General features: G+C 44.5%; 1 protein-coding gene and 1 long non-coding RNA gene across 4 annotated transcripts in view; one reads left to right on the top strand and one right to left on the bottom strand.

Moving 5' to 3' along the window:
• Window positions 1–2,255: 2,255 nt before the first annotated feature.
• Window positions 2,256–8,281, bottom strand: LOC311437687. Of its 2 annotated transcripts, XR_014693642.1 has the most exons (3): window positions 7,669–8,281; window positions 3,359–7,381; window positions 2,256–2,961 (listed from the first exon to the last, which is right to left on the bottom strand). It is a non-coding gene; the product is annotated as an uncharacterized lncRNA (long non-coding RNA). The 2 variants fall into 2 exon arrangements; XR_014693643.1 differs by lacking the exon at window positions 2,256–2,961 and having other exon boundaries at window positions 3,167–7,381.
• Window positions 8,282–8,734: 453 nt separating this feature from the next.
• The window catches only part of QSER1 (glutamine and serine rich 1), a 42,452-nt gene continuing 31,534 nt past the window's right edge, over window positions 8,735–19,652 (top strand). The window contains exon 1 of one of the 2 annotated variants that reach the window (XM_084520216.1): window positions 8,735–8,987. In XM_084520216.1, coding sequence (XP_084376342.1) covers window positions 8,872–8,987 — 116 coding nt within the window. In that variant the 5' untranslated portion in view covers window positions 8,735–8,871. The remainder of the gene's footprint in view (window positions 8,988–19,652) is intronic. The other variant, XM_084520217.1, reaches the window with a different exon arrangement.

Raw genomic sequence — 19,652 nt, 5'->3', positions numbered from 1 at the left:
TAAACTGCACCTTTTATATACTTCTATAGCATATAACACTTCAAAATTAGTCAATGAATCTGCAGTTTAGACCCTGAGGGTATTCAAAATGTGCAGCGACTGACATTCAAATAGTGGTTACATGTAACAAACAAGTGGTTGCATGTACACGTCCTGTACATGTACACGTCCTGTACATTATAAATATGGAGCAAAGTTTAAAATTAAATTAAACATAACAGACTTACCTCATCTTAGATAGGGAAAAGTTTCCCAAGTAGTCAATGGGATTGTTTGTTTGTTTGTTTTGCTTTTACTTTCATAGATGGGCTACTCTGTCAAAACGCTTACCTTGTATCTTGTGTTGTTTTAGAAGTTCTTCCTCATCTGGGTAGTACAGGAAAAATAAGTAACAGGTAGACCATGCTGTTTTGTGAATTAAGTATTGCCACACTTCCATGTTTTACACACCATTTCCTTTGCAAATGTAGTTACTATGAGAATATAGAAAAGAGCAAATAGAACTCTCCTTAGGTGAGCGGAGGAGGTAGTTTTAGAGGAGCAAAGCAGGAGCAAGTTTAATCCAGCTTGTGTACAGATGTAAATCATCAGAGCTGACCTTCAGGACTTTTCTTTTCAAGGACTGGCAGGAAAGGCAGTGGATTTTAAGTAAATTAACAGACATCTACTGTGACAGATAAAACCAGAAGTGTCTAAATGAAACCCTGAGAAAAGTTACGGAGTACTTTAATTCTGTTTCTCACAGAACAGGTTTAAACATGTCACAGTACTTAGATGGTCTTGGCTATCACCTTGGACCATTTTCAAAACATACTTCGTGTTGTCCTTCCAGCATCATACCAGTTTACAGCATGCAACCTTTTAGAAGTCTGAATAGACTGTTAGTTAGAGCAAATACCTGACAGTCAGAGAAGCAGTCTCCAATTCTATCAACTGAAAAAAAAGTCACCTGACCTGTTTTTTGCTTCAGTGACACAGGAAACCCTACTATGTCATTTCTCAAATCCTCTGACGAATATTATTATAAGAATTACTTGCGTGTGTGTGTGTGTGTAAAAAACTGGAGGAACAAAAACAAAGGACCACATGGAAGCGTACCTCCTCTGCAGTTTAGGAAAAACGTGACTCTTGAAGTGTTTGATTTTGGTCCTACAGAAGTCTATGGTAAGGTTTTTATTGACTACAACTGCACTGGGATTGGAGCCAAAAATGAAATAACTTATTACTTCAGGTAGTAAAAAAAAATATAATGCACTACCCCATTATTTACCACAATGCAGTTCCCAAACCTAATTTATAGGTTATTCTACTGTCTTAATGATGTCTACTTACATAAGCCAGGATTTTTGAGTCTGATCTGCCCTCCAGAAGTATATTTGGAAAGCACAATAAGATCCTTCATCTTTCCTACATTACTAGCTCTGAATAAGCTGCATTAATTATCCATAGGAAGTCATTAGCAATTCTTTTTGATTACTGTGATCAACACTACAGGTTCCTTTGCAGCCTTTTTTTCCCTTCTTTAAGCAAAAAAAAAAAAAAAAAAAAAAAAAAAAGTTAACCTTTCTATTTACAGTCTCATCTTGATCTTGCAACAAAAGTTTTATTGCTGCTATCCTCACTTGTTCCATGTGGTAAAGAACAGGAAGGAAACACCAGGTTTGAAACCCATCTATAAACACTTTAAGCTTGCTCTTTCTACACTGTAAATGTCTTTTCATTTATTCATGTCACATAGAAACTTCCCACTATACAGTTTTCATGGTCAAGAACTTTCATTTTCCTCTCAAAAATGTGAAGTACGCCTTCCCCAATGCTGCTCTTTATTTAGTGGTAACTTCTGACTGTTTCAAGTCATTCCTGAACTGTGTAAATGGTTCTTGTGACTTCGCTGTATTTCAACTCTCCTTCTACCCACCTAAGCTGGCCTTTTGAATGCAGTTGTCACTAGTTATGTTTTCATTGCAACTTGGATGTTAAGTGCTGGCATTTTGGTGAGAGAGAAGCAGTGACATTTAAAACTCTGCTAGTCTGTTATCTTGCAAAACAATTTCCAATAAACATGTGCACAGGCTAATCATAGCAAAAAAACAAAAAACAAACAAACAAAAAAAACCACACACACAAAGTCTAATTCAGCCTAAGGTTTTTTGTTTGTTTGTTTTACTAAAGAGAAAAACAGATAAAACCATTTAGAATTTCTTTTTGTGAAGCTGTTAACAGCAAGCATACTTCTTTATGGCATATAGCAACTGTCAAAGGGGAAGAAGCCTTTTTTTTTTTTTTTATAAACATTGTTAATTTCTACTCTGTACAAAAGCTTCCTACGTCACTGCTCTAGTTCACTTCAGCATCTGATGTATATAAATACGAAGGAAGGTTCTGAACTGTGAACAGCAGTCACTGGACATGAAGCCCTCAAGACAGACGAGCCAAGTGAACAAGGTGGCGCACCCTTCCATCTCCCTTGGCTTTCACCAGACCTTTGGTGGGAAGCTTTAACACACTGATGTGTCAGAAAAATTCCCATCTTCTACGGGGTAGTTAAGTGAGCAAGATCATGACAGAGCACCAGAACAGGTGTGCAAAACCAAAGCAGGAAGCAGAACTTCCTTGTTCGGTCATGGTGACTTCACCCTGAAGGGATGACACACACTGCACAGTGAGAATAAACTTCTGCAGAGAGGCAGGGAGGACAGCTGAGGGCAGCTAGGTACAGCTGATAACGTAGCACAACCAGGTCAGAACAACTTCCACAAGATTGAGTAGGGTCAGCCTTATCTCCCTGCACAGAACCCCGCTCCTGCCACACAAGATGAGCTGAACTAGCTGGTTAAAATTCCTCAGAGTAGTAGTCTCTTGTATTTGAAAATCCAATGAATATTATAACCAGTCACCTAAACTGAGACTTGCAAAACAGCTGATGGGGTTTGGGTGCTTCATTCTGATTAAGCCAAAGACCTGAAAGGATCAGAAAAATACTTCAGTCTTGACGTTGGTACATTTCAACACAAGTTTTGAAAAGGCCTTAGAACAGGTTTGGAAGTTCTGGTGCAGTACTTGCTTCATTTAGGAAATGAGAAACACTTGAGATCATTGAAGTTGTTTAAGCAGCTTCAGTTAAATTCCCCAAATATCAGTAACTACTAAATAAGTATTGAATATTACATGTCCAGTATTTAATGTTAAATACCCAGCTTGGATGCAATACAAAGGATAATATCCAGTAAGCGTTAAAATAAAATACTCCTTGTTAAACCATGAGCTTATCTGAGAACAAAAGCTTTAAGTTCTGTTGTTTTCCTACATTATCACTGCATATTTCTGCCACTTGCCTTACACCAGTACTGGTGCTTACTAGATCCCTTCATGAATCAGCTGAATGTGCTCATCCAGCAAAAATGCAGTCAGCTTTCTGGTGAGCAGGTGAGTTGAATCGGCTCAAGTGTGAGTGGTGGTGCCTCAGAAGGTGTGGAACCACATGATCAGGAGGAGGGTTGCGAAGGTGAAGGAAACAGGGACTTCCCCCTCTTTGGTACAGCGTGCTTTCTGTCAGCTCACTCATCTCTTGTAGCATCAGAAGTGCCACGATTTAGTAGATCAACATTTGTTCTGCTCCTGAAGACTGAGATTCATTTGTCTGTAATTACACCCAAGCTTTTTATCAAATAAAGGCGCTGAGCTTATGTAAGGAAATGCAAAGAAAGAACACTTGCCTTGAGGCTCCAAGATAAAGCATGTTTTTTGGAAGGCAGCACTTTCTTCCCTATTTATACCTTTCTTAGCATCTAGCTTGATGTTTGAAGAGGCCAACTGCCAAATTAAATGCAAAATCTTATCTGTTAAGCAATTGCAATTTTCGGCTTTGGTCAGAACCACAATCACAACCAAAAAAACCACCCAACAATCAGTCGGTGATTAATAACAGGCCTGACCAAGGCTTGTGTTACTACTGCGTAACACCTGCATGCTCAGTGCTGCTTATGGAAGATAACCACAGCCTGGCAGCATCTTTACTTACACACAGCCCACACAAAGGTGCTACATCCACATTCTCTAAGTGAATTCCTGGTTTGTTCAGCACGGAAGAAAGAAGCTGAGAAATTTTATTCTGCACCCTTTTTAAAATTTGTTAGATAATCAGTCCCAGCTCCGCTGTGGCCTGCACTTTTAAAAACTTCATCCGGTCATGTACACTCAAATTATTTGAATATTTCTCTCTCTGAAACATTAATTTTCAAAAAAAAAAAAAAAGTCTGCAGGTCTCTGAAGCGCTATTTTCAATCAGTTTTGAAGATTCCTTCTCCCAGCATAAGGCTAACTGCTAAGTGTTTCTAGAGCATTTGCTGACAAACGGAAGAAGCATTAGCCACTGAAAGCTAAGCACCACAATGTCTGTGTATGTTAGCAAGCTATTCACTGTGATAGTTCCAAAATAAAGTACTATTATGAACCGAAGTTTGATCCTTTTGTCCACTTTCACCCACCAAGCTGTAAGCTCTGACCTGCAGAGTTAGCTGCGCACTGTGCTGGTAACTACTTTCTCCAAAGAACAGCAGCTGAAGCTGCTGGTCAGCAGGTCCATCTGACTCTACTTCTTTCCCATGCTTTGCAGCCCATCAAACACTGCCCTGAAGCATACCAAGCGTTTTGCTGCAGAAACTATAGTTTAACTGGAAGATTCCTAATACAAGAATTTTGTATTTCTTTATCTCACACTTAAACATGAGGGAAGAGCCTGGGTAAGACCAAAACCAAGCCTGATCTGTTATGGAAAGACAACGGACAGAAGCCGTGCCCTTTATGGAAGCAGGCAGCATCTGGGGACAGAGAGACACTGGAAAAGCCTTGCAGAGCTAGGTTTGCTGTAGCTGCAGTGAAAAGGATGCCAAAAGCACGGGCAGCAACTGCGGGCCCTAGGAAGAATCACCCCATTCAGTATTAACATTATTTAATTTATACCATTTATAATTAGAAAAAGGAAAGAAAGAAAGGAAGTTTCACGGAGGGGCTGCTATATTAGCTAACACAGTTCTGCAAGAGCTGGCTGGATTCTGGCCAAGCCAGAGTATGAGCAGAGGAACCTGTTACTGCCTGTGGAGGTAGCGCCTCAAGCACTCCTAGAGATTTCTGCACTGAATACGCCACAAGCTACCTCAACATCTCATCATCAAAAGCAAGTTTCCTGCTTTTGCTTGTCATCTCCTTCCTTTCCCACCTGCTTCTGGCTGTGACCTACTACTCTTTGCCCTGAACCAACACTCGTTTGAAGCAAAACAAGCTGACTCAGCTGAGTGGAATTAACATGAAAATGTCCTGGCAAAAAAAAAAGTAGTAAATGTTCTTTTGCCAGAGGAGTAAATTTACTGTTTACCTTGTGACCAGAGTGCCTCACTGAGAGCAGGAGGGTGGAGCAGGGAAGGAGGAAGGGAAGGGAAGGCTTTGGATGCCTTTGGGTGTCAGCAAGCACCTAAGGCATCCCATCCCTGCTGGGACACCATACCTGTAGGCAGCACCACATGCTGCAGCTTTGAAGATCACTCCTTGAACATTACGGAGACAATCCCCACTAAAGTATCACCTTAAGTACAGAAATCTGTGCCTACGTGGCTCATAATCATCAAATGACAACTCGGGCTCTGTAAAGGATTTATGTTATTCTAACAAGTGGGGGCTATTTGTTTAGGGAGAGGAAAAAGCAACAGAAATCCAGTTCTGCCCCAGGCTGGTATGCTGCACAGATTGTGTTACAGGACTGTACTTTAAAATTTATATATATTCTTATATATATATATATTATTTAAAAAAAAGCATTAGATTGTTTTTCACAAAAATACGACTATTAAGTTAAATTTTCAGTTTGAGAGAGAAGTGCATGTACTATCAACACTGGCTACAAGTGCTCAACATTTATGAACTACAGTCCTGGATGTGTTAAAGCCCACTGAAGGTCAGTCCCTAAACTTGCTAGTAGTTGCTTTTGAAGCTGAAGCGTTCCTTACAAAAGCAAGAATCCAAATATTTCCAACCGACATTTAGAATCATGAACATGTCTAGTATGACTTTTAAATACACACCTTAATATATGCACTTCAATCCACTCATTAAGATAACACACGTAACTAACAGGATTTGTCTAATATTTTTTCGGCGCTCTGAGACCTGTCAGAAAAGCTGTGCATGTGGCACAGATACAAAGACGATGTAAAAGCACTTATTCTAAGCAGACCCTTTTGTTGTCGCAGAGAATAAAGTTACTAAATACCTTTTTTGTTACAAAAAGATAAAACAGGCAAACTTCAATGCAACTTTCCAAGACAGAGGGTGGCAACAAGCAGCAGGGATCAGCTTGATGAGAAAACCGCAGAAGTCTCACAAGCTAAGCTCAGGAGAACCGATTTTTCTCTCAGACACAGGAAATGCAAACTGCTGGATAAAATGACTTTACCTTGTGGTTACAAACATCAGTGGTGGTGTTCTCAGTCTACTCAACCTCTGTAAGAACTATGTAAAAGAAACTAAGCTTAAGAACAGCTATAACTTCTGCATATCTTTTCTCCTGACAGTAAATCTCAACGGATGTTTGTGTGGCATTTCTTATGCAAAGAGATCTTATTGTCACGTATCAGTATTAACATCTACACCTTCTCTTTAGAGAAATAACCTGGAATGAAAACACACAACGTTACAGTATACCTTAAGGTTTGAGTTGTCATTAACCGAGGAAAAAAAAAATGAATAAAACACCGGTAGTTTTAAAATTTATTAGCATATTGTCGCAAACTGTGGCAAGAAACTTGTACAATAGCTCCACACTAACATGCTGCAACCGACCACTACAGCTAGGTGGAAAAGGGATTGCGCTCCACCTACCTACAGGTATCAGTCTTTCCTCAGGGGCATTTGAAGCAAAACAATGAACTTCAAGTGGAAGTGGTATTCTAATGGAGATGAGCAGACATCCTGCAGGGAAATCTAAGAAAAAAACTGGAGGTCCTTCTGCCAATGGCAAGGCTACTTTCCGTGCATCAGCAGCACAAGTTCTTCAGCATTAGCATAAAACTGGAGGCATTTTCTATCATCAGGCCTCGTTCATATGTAAAACAGCGACCCTTGTATTTCCCAGGGAACGGCCCCCCCGCACCCCACCGCGCACGCACGCTCTCCTGCTGCAAGCCATACAGGTGCTAACTTATGCAAACACAAGGGAAACTCACTCTGCTGGTTTCTGTCTTTGGCTGGCTTCTTTTCTTCTCTCTCCTCCCTCTGCCCTGGCCTCTCAGTGACTTTGCTCAGTCTCTCAGGTGCGGATGGCTCTTGCACTCCCCTTTCCTTCCTGCTCCAAGGAGAGATTTCTTCCCATTGCTGGCCTTGCTTGAAGCTGGGCAAGACAAGAACAGAGCCTCAGCTTTTCCTCTTAAAATCCCTTACCTTATCACTGCCTCATTTAACATTGATTGTTCCCCTTTTTCATTCCAGTGTTGATATATTCATTTATATTGTGCTTTCTTTTTTTTTTTTTTTTTTTTTTGCGGGGGGGGGGAGGGCATCTAATTTGATTAGCCGTAGGCAAAAGTTTCTAACGTCAGCATTTCACGGCAAAATTCATTTCACCCTGCGGTTTGACATCGCCTGGAGTACTACAAACCCAATCTTCAAAAGACTTACTTAATCATTAGCATACACCTTCCTCTTCAGAGCAAGGCCGACGCCTTCGGGTGCTCTCTTCTCTCCTCTCCGCTGCTCGGAGTCCTCATCCTCGTTCCTGGGGCCTCGCTGCTCCTCCTGCCTACCTCAGCCCCTGCATGCTCAGCCTGAGGGGAAGGCGAGACGCCCCCAGCCCCACACGGACGCTGCCCTCGCTTCCCACCCAGGTCTGTGCAGTGGGCGCCCGCTTGCCCTGCTTTATGCTCTCTTTTAGGAGCCAAGCAGCCCAAAGCAGGGCTGTTTGCCCCTTGTGGCCGTATTTACGTGTCATTCCGGCCTGCTCCTCTCCTCAGCACCCCGTCGCTCTGCTTCAGCCCAACTCAGCCTCCAGGCCTGCGGCAAGCGCCTTGAGGAGCCCTGAGGAACGCAAGAAGGGAGAGAAAAATCAAAGATCGTAGCTTGTTGGAAAAGAAAAATGAAAAAATAAAATAAAATTAAATTAAAAAAGCGTTTTTATATTATTTAACCCCCCGCCAAACGTTATCAGGCGGTTACAAATCGTTGTAGAAGGATGACGACGAGCTGCGGGGCGGCACAGCCGGGCTGCCCGCGTCAACCCCCGCGCTGCCGGGGCCGACCCCGGCCCCTCAGCAGCAGCAGCAGCCCCCGGAGCCCCCTCAGTTCCCCTGCGGTCCCCCCCGGGCGCCCTCCATCTTGTCAGCAGCCCCGCTGCCCCCGTCCGGCGGCGCTGCCCGGCCCCGGCGGCCCTCGGCGGGGACAAGATGGCCCCGCCCCGGCCCCTCCAACAAAGCCCCAGCGCTGGGCTCAGCCCCAAAACCGGCGGCGCCTTCCTCCCCCTGGCGGCGGCGGCTTCGGCAGCAGCGGCAGCGGCGGCCGCCCCCCCCCTCAGCCCCCGGCCGCCGCGGGCCGTGGCGGGGGAGGTGCATCCTGGGAAGGAGCAGCCCGACATGGCTCTCCGCCCGCCCGCCGCCCGCCGCTGAGCGGGAGGGGAGCGGAGCGGAGCGGAGCGGGGCGGGGGGGGCCGGGCCGCGGCGGCCGGGCCCGCATGAGGCGGGGGGGGGCCGCTCGCAGCCGCCCCTCTCGCTCCCCGCCGCCGCCGCCCTGCGCGCAGGGCCCCAGCGGAGCCCCCCCCCCGTTCCTCCTCCTCCTCCTCCTCCTCCTCCTCCCGCTGCTGCTATCGCGGCCCCGCGCCCTGCCCCGCTGATGGACAGGAACTACCCGCCGACCCCCGGCTTCGCCGAGCCGCTGGCCCCCGCCGCCGCCGCGCAGCCCAGCGCCGCCTGGGCCTACGAGCGGGGCGCCGGCAGCCTCAAGCCCAGGTGAGGAGGGGGTGGGGGGGGGGGGAGGCTGCGGCACAGGGCCGGGACGGGGCCTGGCGGCCCGCGGCGGGGCCTCCGCTGCCGCTGTTGCGCCCCCGGGTTCAAGAGTTCAGGGCGGCGGCGGGAGGGGGGCAGCGCCCCGCGTGTGCCCGGCGAACAATGCGCGGCCCCCGGGCACGAGGAGCGGCTCCCGCGGGGCTGCGCTGCCCCCTCCCCGCGGGGTGCCGGCGGTGGTCCCGGGCTGGGGGAGCCCCCCCCCGGGTGACTTCGTGGGCAGCCGGAGCCCGGCGGCCAGGCGGGACTCGGCGCGGTGCTCGCTGGAGCGAAGCGCACGGGGTGGCTGCTGCGGGCTTCGCCGCTCGGTCGCGCTCGGAAAGCGGCTAAAAAGCTGCCAGCCACCCGTGGGAGTCGTAGCGAAGCGCCCAAAGCCCGTTTTAAGGCGCGTTTCCCCAGCTGTCAGATCTCCAGGTCTTGGGAACTTCCATCAATTTGCTGTGCGATGTTCTCCTTATTAAGAAAAACACACCGTCTCCTGGAGTTTGCTACCAGCCATTCTTGTCCTTTCATATTTTTTATTTTTACATCAGCTTTCTTCTGGGTGCCCTCCAGTTCCTTGCCATCCTCCTTGACAGTGCATTTTAGGAACAATTAAGCCGATGTTAAGGAAGAAGATAATGGGCCCTCTGTGGAGCTCCAGGTTCCCTGTTTGACAGACAAGGAGGGTCGCTTCCTTGGCCGCAGCCTTGCCCCATGAAGCCGCCTGCTCCTCTCCAGAGTTGCCTGCATGGCAAAATAAGGTCTCCTGCTGTTCTTTTTCGTCTTTCTTCCTCATCATTGGACTACTTTTGGTCGTGTTAATATGTTGGCTTCCTTGGAAGGCGGTGACACGTCCTTTTTGTATCGCTCTTGCCAGTTTTCAGCATCTATGGAGGATCGTGTCAGCTGTTCCACGAAGAAGCTTTGTATTTTCCAGGTCAGTTAAGAATCTGTGGTGCGCAGCAAGAGTGGATCCCTCCAGGGTCTTAGAAGAAAGACAAATGCTTTCCGATTATTTTCTGCGTTCAGAAACAACCCAACCCTGCTTTCAGAAATCTAACGAGAATTTTTAGTAAATGCTGCATTAAAGCAATATTAATTCTGTATTTGGGAAGTTCCTTTATGGAAGTTGCATGGGCAGCAGTCCCAAGACAGGTACCTTGCAGAAGCTGCCTTTACAAGTCAGCCTGTTAACCAAAGAAAATCACACTGGTATTACCGAATCTGTTCTTTGTATAACAGCGTTTTTGCTGTGAGTTAGGAAGCAGTGTCAAGATGATCTCGCTTTCATTTCCTAAAAGTTTCATCTCGAGGCTGCGTAGATGCTGTTAAATTATACGTTTTAAAGGTGTTGACTGAAATGTTTTAACTTTTCTTTTGTAACTGTAGCTATGGCAGGAAAAAAATAATCCATGAATTGTACGTAGTATGTGCTTGAAGTGCTCCTGTACTGGGTTCTTATTTGGGCTTCACTTCATTTCAGTAAGAATTAAAATACTCTGTCTTCGGTAAGATTGCACTGAACGCAGATCAAATTGTTCAGTGTTAAATACAGTCTGAGCATGCCGAGGTGCTTCTGGATCCCTTGCTGCTGATCCCGTTCGTCTCAGTGTGGATGGAGGTGGTTGCTGGGGAATTGGGACACGGGATTTGGGCCTGTCACTGCCAAGGCTTGGACCAGCCTGGCAGCAAGTTGTGAGGGTGCAGACGTGCTGCGGCCCAGTATCCTGATCGCGCTTCCAGCTCATGTTGTAGATGGCTTTCCAATTTTCAAAATGGTGTTCTTGATTGTGGCTGACAGGTAGTCATCTCGACAGCTGAAGCTGCATTAGCCTGATGTTAAATTAAAAAAAAAAAAGTGTGTCATGTTCATCTGGTGCTTGGCGGCAAGGCAGTCAGCCTTCAGGTGATGCAGATAACAGTGTTTCATTCTGGCTCTTCTGATATTTATGCTGGTGTGGGCGATGTTGTGGCAGGCTATGCTCCCTTTGTGTGCAGAGCCGTGTTCAGTCTTAGCTCATCAAAATGATTTCTCCTCCCTGCAAGCGTTGCTCCTGTTGTCCTGCACTTAACTTCAGCCATCTGGTTTTTATCCTGCTCCTTATTTCTTCCAGGCACTGTTTTGTCTGTGCAATGGCACTGTTCCTATCAACTGAAAGGAAACGTGTGGCGGAGTATTGTGAGGACGCTCTTACCAGGCCTGCTGTGACATAACTTTTCCCATCGTAAATAGGAGAAGTTGGCGAAACGGGGAAGGGCGATGATGGAAACCACTGGAACCGTCCTGTATCGAGTAGTGAATACTTGTCACGCTTATTTGTTACTTACTGGAGAACGACATGGTCTTCAGAAAACATAGTGAGCGTGTAATAGTTTGAGAGACCGTCGTAATTACTTGGAAAGAGAAACACAGAAAGGCAATAACGATGATGAGGTTTCTGGTTGAGTACGCGTTCGACTTGGCGAGGCTCCTTGGTGGTCATACAGAGAAGGATTTTTGCTAGTGGAGGGAGCTTGTCTTGTTTGGTTGTTACCTCAGCTCTGAGGCCCAAGTCTCGTGTTGTGTGTGACGGAATGACAGGCTCAGTTACCTTAGATTGTATGGCAGCTGCCGTGGTTTCTGATGTTTCTTCTAGCTTGGCAGTCCTCATCCATCTCTGTCCTACCCAAACATATGTTTCTTATAGCATCTAATTTGAGATGGTTCTTAACCAAATGTCTGTGAATGTGGCCTATATTTATAGCGGCTAATCTAAGATAACAAATAAGTTACAGTGATAGTTCATAGGGAAAGTTATGTAACTGTGAGACTGAAACTTTTTTTAAAAAATTATAATATTTAAGTATTATAACTTACATTTTTGCGTAGCTGGCCAGCTAACGCTATTTGTAACAGTGGTATGGTAATTGCAATTTAGGTAGGGCTCAATTTTAAATTATAATAGACTTCTGCATAGCTATAGAAAGCATAAAAAATGCAGATAATATAGAAAAGTGTAAAACTTGAATCCAATGAAATTTTCTGAGAGGTAAAAACCATGTTTGTTGTTCAACGCATTCCCTACAGAAAGTTCCCTGTGGCATAGCGTTTCAGATGTTGAACACTAAAGCTCATAAACAATACACTTAAAACATTTGCTATTAAAAGAAAAAGGCACAGAAGGATTAAATAAACTTTCTAAACATAAAAAGCTACGTCACTTTTAAATACTACCAAGCTGTCTGTCATGGTTCAATGTTTAAAACACTTCTAAGCGTAAAATAAAACACGAGCAGTCCATGGTGTGGCACAGGTATTTTACAGGGACTCGCTAACCTGTGTCTGTTTTTTTGGTTTTGTGTGTGTTTTTTTTTTTTTAAAAAAACTTTTCTTGCTTTAACTCGTACCCAGTACACCCTGACATGACAGCTGGGATGGGGTTGAAGACTGAATGAGCAGGGAGGCCGAATACGCCCTTGCTGTACGCCCCTCAGCTCCCCACAGGCGCAGAAGTACAGTCACCCCTTAAAATCTTTGCTGAAGTTTCAGAACGAACCAGACAGGCATGTCTGAAATTATGTGCCGAAGACTGTAACAACAACCTCATGGAAAGCATTTTAAGTATTCGTGTGGCGAGGAATGGTGACAGGGCAGTGCGTGGAAGGAGCGAGCTAACGCCTCATGTGAGGGCACGGTGCGTGAGGCGCGGGAGCTCCCTGTCCTCTTCCTCCTCCCCCCCTTGAGTTGATGTACGAGGGTGTGGGGCTTCCTTGTGAGCTGGGGAGCTGTGGGGTCTGCCTGTGCCCACAGACAGGCGGGCATCCAGCGGCTGTGCTGGCAGAGGAGCGGGGAGCTGAGGTGGGAGCAGCGCGGCCTCGTAGGCCTCTGCCCCGCTGAGGTGCTGGGCTCAGTCTCTGCATCGCTGTCTGCGGTGTGCCTCCTGCCCAGACCCCGCTGCTTGGTAAGTCAGCGTGTTGTTGAGCCCTGGGCCTGTCTCGAGATCACCAGCAGTGATATTTCGGATGAGAGCCCTTTCCCATGCAGCCGAGAGCTTCGCCGCTGGTTACTCAATACGTTGTTGTTCTGAAAGAAAGAGGTTTTGTATTCCTTCACCTTTGCAAAAAGTCTTTTGGTCCCGTACCTGTATCTTATCTTCCATCCTGTTACTTTAAGTACAGGAGTTTACTTTATATCACCATATCACCAGAGAGCAACCTTTTCCCATTGTTGCTTCTGTACTTTTGCCCACCATTTTTTTTTATTTTTTTTGGAGATGCTGTTGATTCTGGCGTGATGGTGCCATAGGAAGGAGGTTGTTTTTAGAAAAATCTTTTTTCCTGTTAGGAAAAAATCACCTATGACTGGGTTATATTCATTATAAACAATACTAGAGCTCATATGGATTGGGTGTATTTTCCTTGGATTTTTTGATTTGCTGTATTTTGTCAAAGTGTTCACAACTCTGCATATCACAAAGTCTTTTTGGATTACCTATTCCATCTGCTTAAAAATAAAATAAATACAGCTACAAGGCAGCACATCAACACTCGCGCTTCAAACAAACCTTCCCGAGTAGCCTTAAGTGTGACAAAAATAACTTTGAGCAGCGTGCAGCGTTCGGCCTTTCCAGCAGGGCACATCTTGCTGTGCAAGTACAGAGGATGGAGAATTCGTAGCGTGCTTAAACAAAAAAAAAAGAAATAATGTGCTCAGAGAAGGCTCAGCTCTAAGCTAGGAAGTACTAGATTTACGTATCTAGATGTCGCAGGTTTTGGTTTTACTTCTGCTAGTCTTTCTGCCACCTCTTCTTTCATTACTTTCTGGTTTTCTTCCTATGAATGGGCTGTTACGGGTGAGGGGATGCTCTCAGTGTCCTCAAAAGCTCTCTGGCCACGGGTTAAAGTGAACAGAGGCAAGGAGCTTTTATTCATGAATACCTGCGTACTTGTGCTTTCTTATTCCGAAACAGTTCAGGAAGAACCTCTATATGTTTAGACAAGCTTTTATTTGCCCGCATCGCTTTTCTTGTTTTTCATCTTCGCTCTACATGCCTACCTCTGATGCTTGCTTAGGACTTGTGCAGGGTAACCAATTACACCGAGCAGGGAGAAGGCACCCTTAGGCACCCTTATCTGAGGGTATTTACATAGGAGGATACTAAGGAATATTTATTCTGTAATAACTCCCTATGAATTACACAGGGCTGTCGTATGTCTAGATTTCACTGGAGATAGCCCTCTTTCACCTAGCAGCGTTGTGTGAGAAGGGTTTGAGGGCTTTGGCCCTTCGTCTAGCGTTTCCAGATGTCTGGCAACTAGTTTGAAAGCTTTTCAGCATTCAGCCCCTGCCAGACAGACGACCAGTGCGCATGTGCGGTGTGCGTGCAATCGGGCTGATGTTTCGTGGAGATACTGAATGTACCAGCGTGTGCTGCACGTTGCATGTTGCACTTCTTTCTGACCAGGAAATCCCTTTCAGAAATATGGCAACTTAGTGTTTCACACCACATCCTGTTTACTTTCTCTCTTCTTCGTGTCAAAAATTCCAGTGCTAGGCTGTGAATAATCCTCCAATTCCTATGTGCCTCCTATTTCATTATTCTCTACAGTGTCTGCCAAGGATAGCGTTTCTGCTAGGTTTTTCTTGATTGTGAACATTTGCTATAGAAAGGGTGATCCCAGAGAACTAACCTGCTAAACATCTGAGCAGCAAGCATTTATTAACTATTTTCAGTTGTTGCTAGAACCGGTGACCTGGGGGTTACTGATGCTCAGAGCTGCTGGGATTTCCTTCTGATCTTTTCCCCTCCAGAAAACTCCCTTTTGTTATTCTCTTCTAAAGAGAACACAATTTTTCTCACCAATGAAAGGATTTTTCTAATTTGTATGTGTGTGTGCCATCTTGATCTTTATTAATACTTGTTTTGTTTTAGACATCTGCCTGAAAGTTAGGAAGTCTAAAATAAAGTGAATACTTGGGGCATGTTTGGGGAATTTGTTTCATACGGCTATGTTTTTCCCTCCTCAAAGTAAATGCCATGCAGCTCTAACTATTTTTCTACTGTTTGGAATAGGGTGGGTCTTCCTAGTTGCAGCATTCCCATGCAACTGGATTTGTATGGTATTTTCAGCTGAACTGAAACTCTGCTGACAATGTGTTAGCCAGAGTCCTCTTCAGAAGGTTAAAAATGTGCATTTCAATCCGTTTTAGGACAAAGAGACCACTGATGGAGAGGTGCAAGAGCTAAGTTCAAGGACCACGCTAACCATTCTCGTAAAAGTAGGGAGCAGCACCCTCTGATGTTGCCTCTAATGCAAAGGACTCTTGCAGCCGTGTTTTACGATGTTAATCTTCTCTGAGTACGCCTCCTAAACTGGGATATAAACTGGGATACAAGGGGTGTTAGTCATAGAGATGCCTCTTTCTTGAATCTAAAGGAGGTCATACGAGCTGCTTAACCCGTGTAAGTGTGTTGTGGGGAGGGGAAAACCAATGTAGCAAACGTCTAGGCCTGCTGGAAGACTTGGAGGCTATTTAGTTGCCTTGAACCACGGGCTGTGCAGATGAACAAGGATATTGCGGCTTGCGTTCCTAGATGTAGGCAGTGAGTCGATGCCTCGATGCTGTGCAAGTTCTCCCGTGGCTCTGATCTGCCAAGCCTGATCTTCACGAAGGTTTAGAGCTCTGGGAAATTCTTGTTTAGTGAAACTTTGAGAAATTGACTCTTATTTCAGTACCAGCTGTTTGAAACTCTGTTTCTGGTTGTGAGGGGTGGCCTCTTTTGTAAATCTGAGTGGGTTAGTGCTTGTGCCTCGGTTTTGCTAGTCTAAAGTAGAAGATATTTCATGGTTTACGTGACTGTCAGGTGCTTGGAGAAGAGGTGTTGCCTAAGGTGGCTCTGTCGGTTGATGGGACGTGTATTTGCATCTCTTTTGTGATTAACATCTCAACTTCAGCTTTATCTTTTCCGTATAATTGGGAAATTAAAGGCTTATTTGGAAATGGATATCAGACGTTCTTACAGTACCTCAAAGGTAATGCCCAAGTTCACCACAAATTACGGCACTGTAATAGTGGTGGGAGGAGAAGGGTTGTGAAGAATCTCAGTAGCTGAAATGAATGCTTAATAAGGCACTGACGTGGCTAAAGCCACATCCTCAGATAAAGCTATACTGCGTTTTTATTCTGAAATATAATTTCATTATTAAAATCAATGGAATATTTCCGTGTGTCTCTCAGCCAACTGTGTTAATGCTGTGGTGATCTTGAGAATAGCTTCAAGTATTCCAGCGTAAGCTGCTGACAGCAGAATAGTATCGCGTGGTGGAGGAAGTGCCAGATCTCCAGGACTGTCTGTTGCAAAAATCTTCAAAACTGTGAGTAAAGCTCTGCGGGAGAGAAGTAGCACTAATTAACACAATCACAGCTATTATCTCCACGCTGGGGAAAGAGAAAGTATTCATGGGGAAAAGGTAAGAGAAAAGGCTAAACAAATGTAGTGCCGAAGTAATTAAAAGGCGAGAAGAGATAGTTGCACTTCTTTACATGCTGTAAGCTGCATGGAGCAGGGTTCGTACTCCTGTTTCTGCAGGGATCAGTGAACTAGAAGGCACTGGGGAGATGTGTGACCCTCAAAGCATTCCCACTCCCCCGGGTGGCGGCAGCAGCCTTGGGGTGCTGTGTTGCAGGGCACACGGGAGCGCCTGAATGCTCCAGGTTCTGCCCTAGCTCCTGGCTCCCTGCTGGCCCGCTGCTAGCTTTGGAGCAGTGGAGAGCCTCAGGAATCGGAAGTAGTGTTTGTATCTAAAATTTTAATTCTGAACTTGAAATATCTTCACCCCTCGGACTATTTTTGCCTTTCGTAGGACGTCTGGTTTTTGTAAACCCTGGTATTTCTTTTGGAAAGTTGCTTTGGTTAGGTTACAGAGCGAAGAGAAGTGGTGGTGGTATTTGCCAATACTGATTTAATTAAAAAAAAAAAAAAAAAAAAAAAGATGGGGGTGGAAGAGAGGAGAAAAAGGTCACTTACTAAATGTACCACATTTGAGATGTAGATCATGTCAACAGAAAGACAGTTTAGATTGTATACCTTAAAAAAGAACATTCGGCAGTCTGTCAAATCCTTTCATATACCTGAAGTTAAAGTTTAGAAATAGCTTGTTTCTATAGGAATAAGAATATTATTTTTTCACATTCATAGTTTAAAGACATAGTTTAACTGATTTTATGAAAACAGCATTATAATTGTCTTTGTTGTTAAGAGCTCCGTGGGTTACTTAGTCAGGCAAGCCAGCACTTGCACTCAAGTACTGAAGTACCAGTAAGAATATTTTGGCTTTCCTGAAGCACTTTTGGGTTTTTTATTTTTAAAAGGCTCAAGCATAAAGAGTTCAGGCACATTAGCATGGGAATAAAATGGAGCCAGATCTGTTTTGCCATGAAATCTTTTTCCTCTCATAATATGTGACATGTATTCAGGTGAAGGATCACATGAACAGCACCAACTTCTGGTCATTCGGGCATGTAATTTTCTGCCTCGAAATGTTATTCTTGGAAGCCTGTATCTCGGCCCCTGGGAGACGAGGAGGTAAGGCGTGTTTCCTTCCCCAAGTTCCTCGAGGAACTTGGTCATATCATAGTCTGGAATGATGTTAAAGGTTGTGAGTGTGACATAACATGCAGTTGAGGTGATGGATAAAATACTGCTACTCCCTATTTTACTGAAATACCATACTATTGGAGCCTAAATCTGTTTTCTATCTTTCTGAAAGTCACTTGTCTTGAAGAATAACATGGAGCATTAATAGTGCCTTTAAATGCTGACAATTATTCTTTTTTTGATGTGATAGTTCAAAAACAAACCAGGCAAATGCTGAAGATCTATGCTCTTACGTGCAGTAACATCCCAAAGGAACGTCCTACCTACCTTTTAAGATGTGTTAACTTCATGGGTACTTTTTTTCTGATTTCTCAATGGTGGACTTAATTTTTCAAGTATCTTTTTTTCTTTTGCCTCGTGGATACCATAACTGTTCTAGACTGCATAGTATTCTTTCTCTTCGTGCAGATGTTGGTTGAACCTTGAAATATTAAGGACCATCTCTTCTTTGTGTCATCTAATGAGAGGGTCAAGTGAGTAGGTTGCTCTCTTCTTCTTGAAGCTGCCAAGATTTGGAAGCTTTGAATCAACTTTGTTCCTGCAGTATTGGTGTGTTTTCTGTTGTTGAGTTTGTTTTTTCTTCGCAGTATGTCTGAGGTTGGGAAATGGAGGTGAAAAATTGCATGCTGTATATATTTCTAAATAATTTTGCAATGAAATAAGTAGGAAAACATATCTGTGCTGAACAGGAGTTGGTTTTCCTTACATTGGAATTAGTTCCTGAAACACTTTCTGTTCTCTGTACAGGCTTGCTTTAAAAGTTTCAGTAGGGTGTTGGCCTTCATCAGGGCTGATGAAATGTTCTGAACAGTATCAAACTCTTCAGTAACTGCTGTCTTCCTAGGCGCATCCCAGTTGATGGCTTTGCTTTCTTGGAGTCACTGCTTTTTAATAAAAGCTCAACCCCATTTTTCGATTAGGTGTACCTACCTAGAAGTAGATAGCAGTGCCTTGCAGACGGTAGCAAACGCTGGTGACCTCGGCTGCTGTTGGAGGGCAGGGTAGCTAGAGGCCGTGCCTTCTTTCATTGACCCTCCGTTTAATCTGTAATACATTCAAGTAATGTTCCCAAGCAATACTGCTTCCTTCTGCCTCCGTGGGATGCTGTGAGTAAAGGCAAATTAACAAAGATACTTAAACATAGTGTTAAACATTGCATACAGCACTACAAAACAAGTCTAATATAAATATGAACAGTTCTAAACATGACCCTGATAATGGGTTTGTTGATAATGCAAGCTGAAATTTTGATTTTAAACATGTAAAATACAGATACCGGACAAAAAGAGATGTAAACTGCAAGCTGCCTATCAATTATATATCTCTTGTGCTTTTAATATGTTTAATGTTTAGAAATGAGTTGTTCAGTTCTGTGGTATGTGAAACTTCTGAACAGCTTTGCTCTGAACTGGAGCTTGCTGTGGGGTAGCTAGAGAGCCACCTGGAGGGAGAGGCCTTCAGATAGATAGCTAAATTCACAAGGTTTTTGTTTGTTTTAATATAGTTTAGTTGAAATTTATTTCAAATAATTGGAGTATTATTTCCCCTATTTCACATGCATCTCGAGTCAGAAAAAATGCAAAGTATGAGTTTTAAGGTGTTTCCTTGTCAACGTGAAGGTAGCAGTGCATTTTTTCTCTCCGCTTTGGTGCTTTAATTACAGGCAGACTGTATGCCTACTCGTCTTCCCACGAGAGTTAAGGTGCTTCTCCTGTTCCCAGGTAGTAGGCTGCCCCGACATGAAATCAGATCGTTTCCCTCCCTGACCTCAGGTCTGGCCGTTTGCATGGTGCGTGCGGGGTTGTTGCTTTTTGTCTTGGTTGGATTGGTTTGGGTTTCTGCAAGCCAGAGAGTGGTGCTGTGTTTTGGAAACTGCTCGTCTTCTGGCTGACCGGTTTCACTTTGTGCAGCCTTTGCAGCTGAAGCACTTTGAAAATGCCCTGTGATTTAAAGGCTTGGATTTGGGGAGCAATTTTCCTTTGTACCAGAC

This window comes from Aythya ferina (genome assembly GCF_964211825.1).
Source record: "Aythya ferina genome assembly, chromosome: 5".
Lineage (NCBI taxonomy): Eukaryota > Metazoa > Chordata > Aves > Anseriformes > Anatidae > Aythya > Aythya ferina.
The sequence above is the reverse complement of the archived record's forward strand: the minus strand, read 5'-3'. Positions and strand labels throughout refer to the sequence as shown.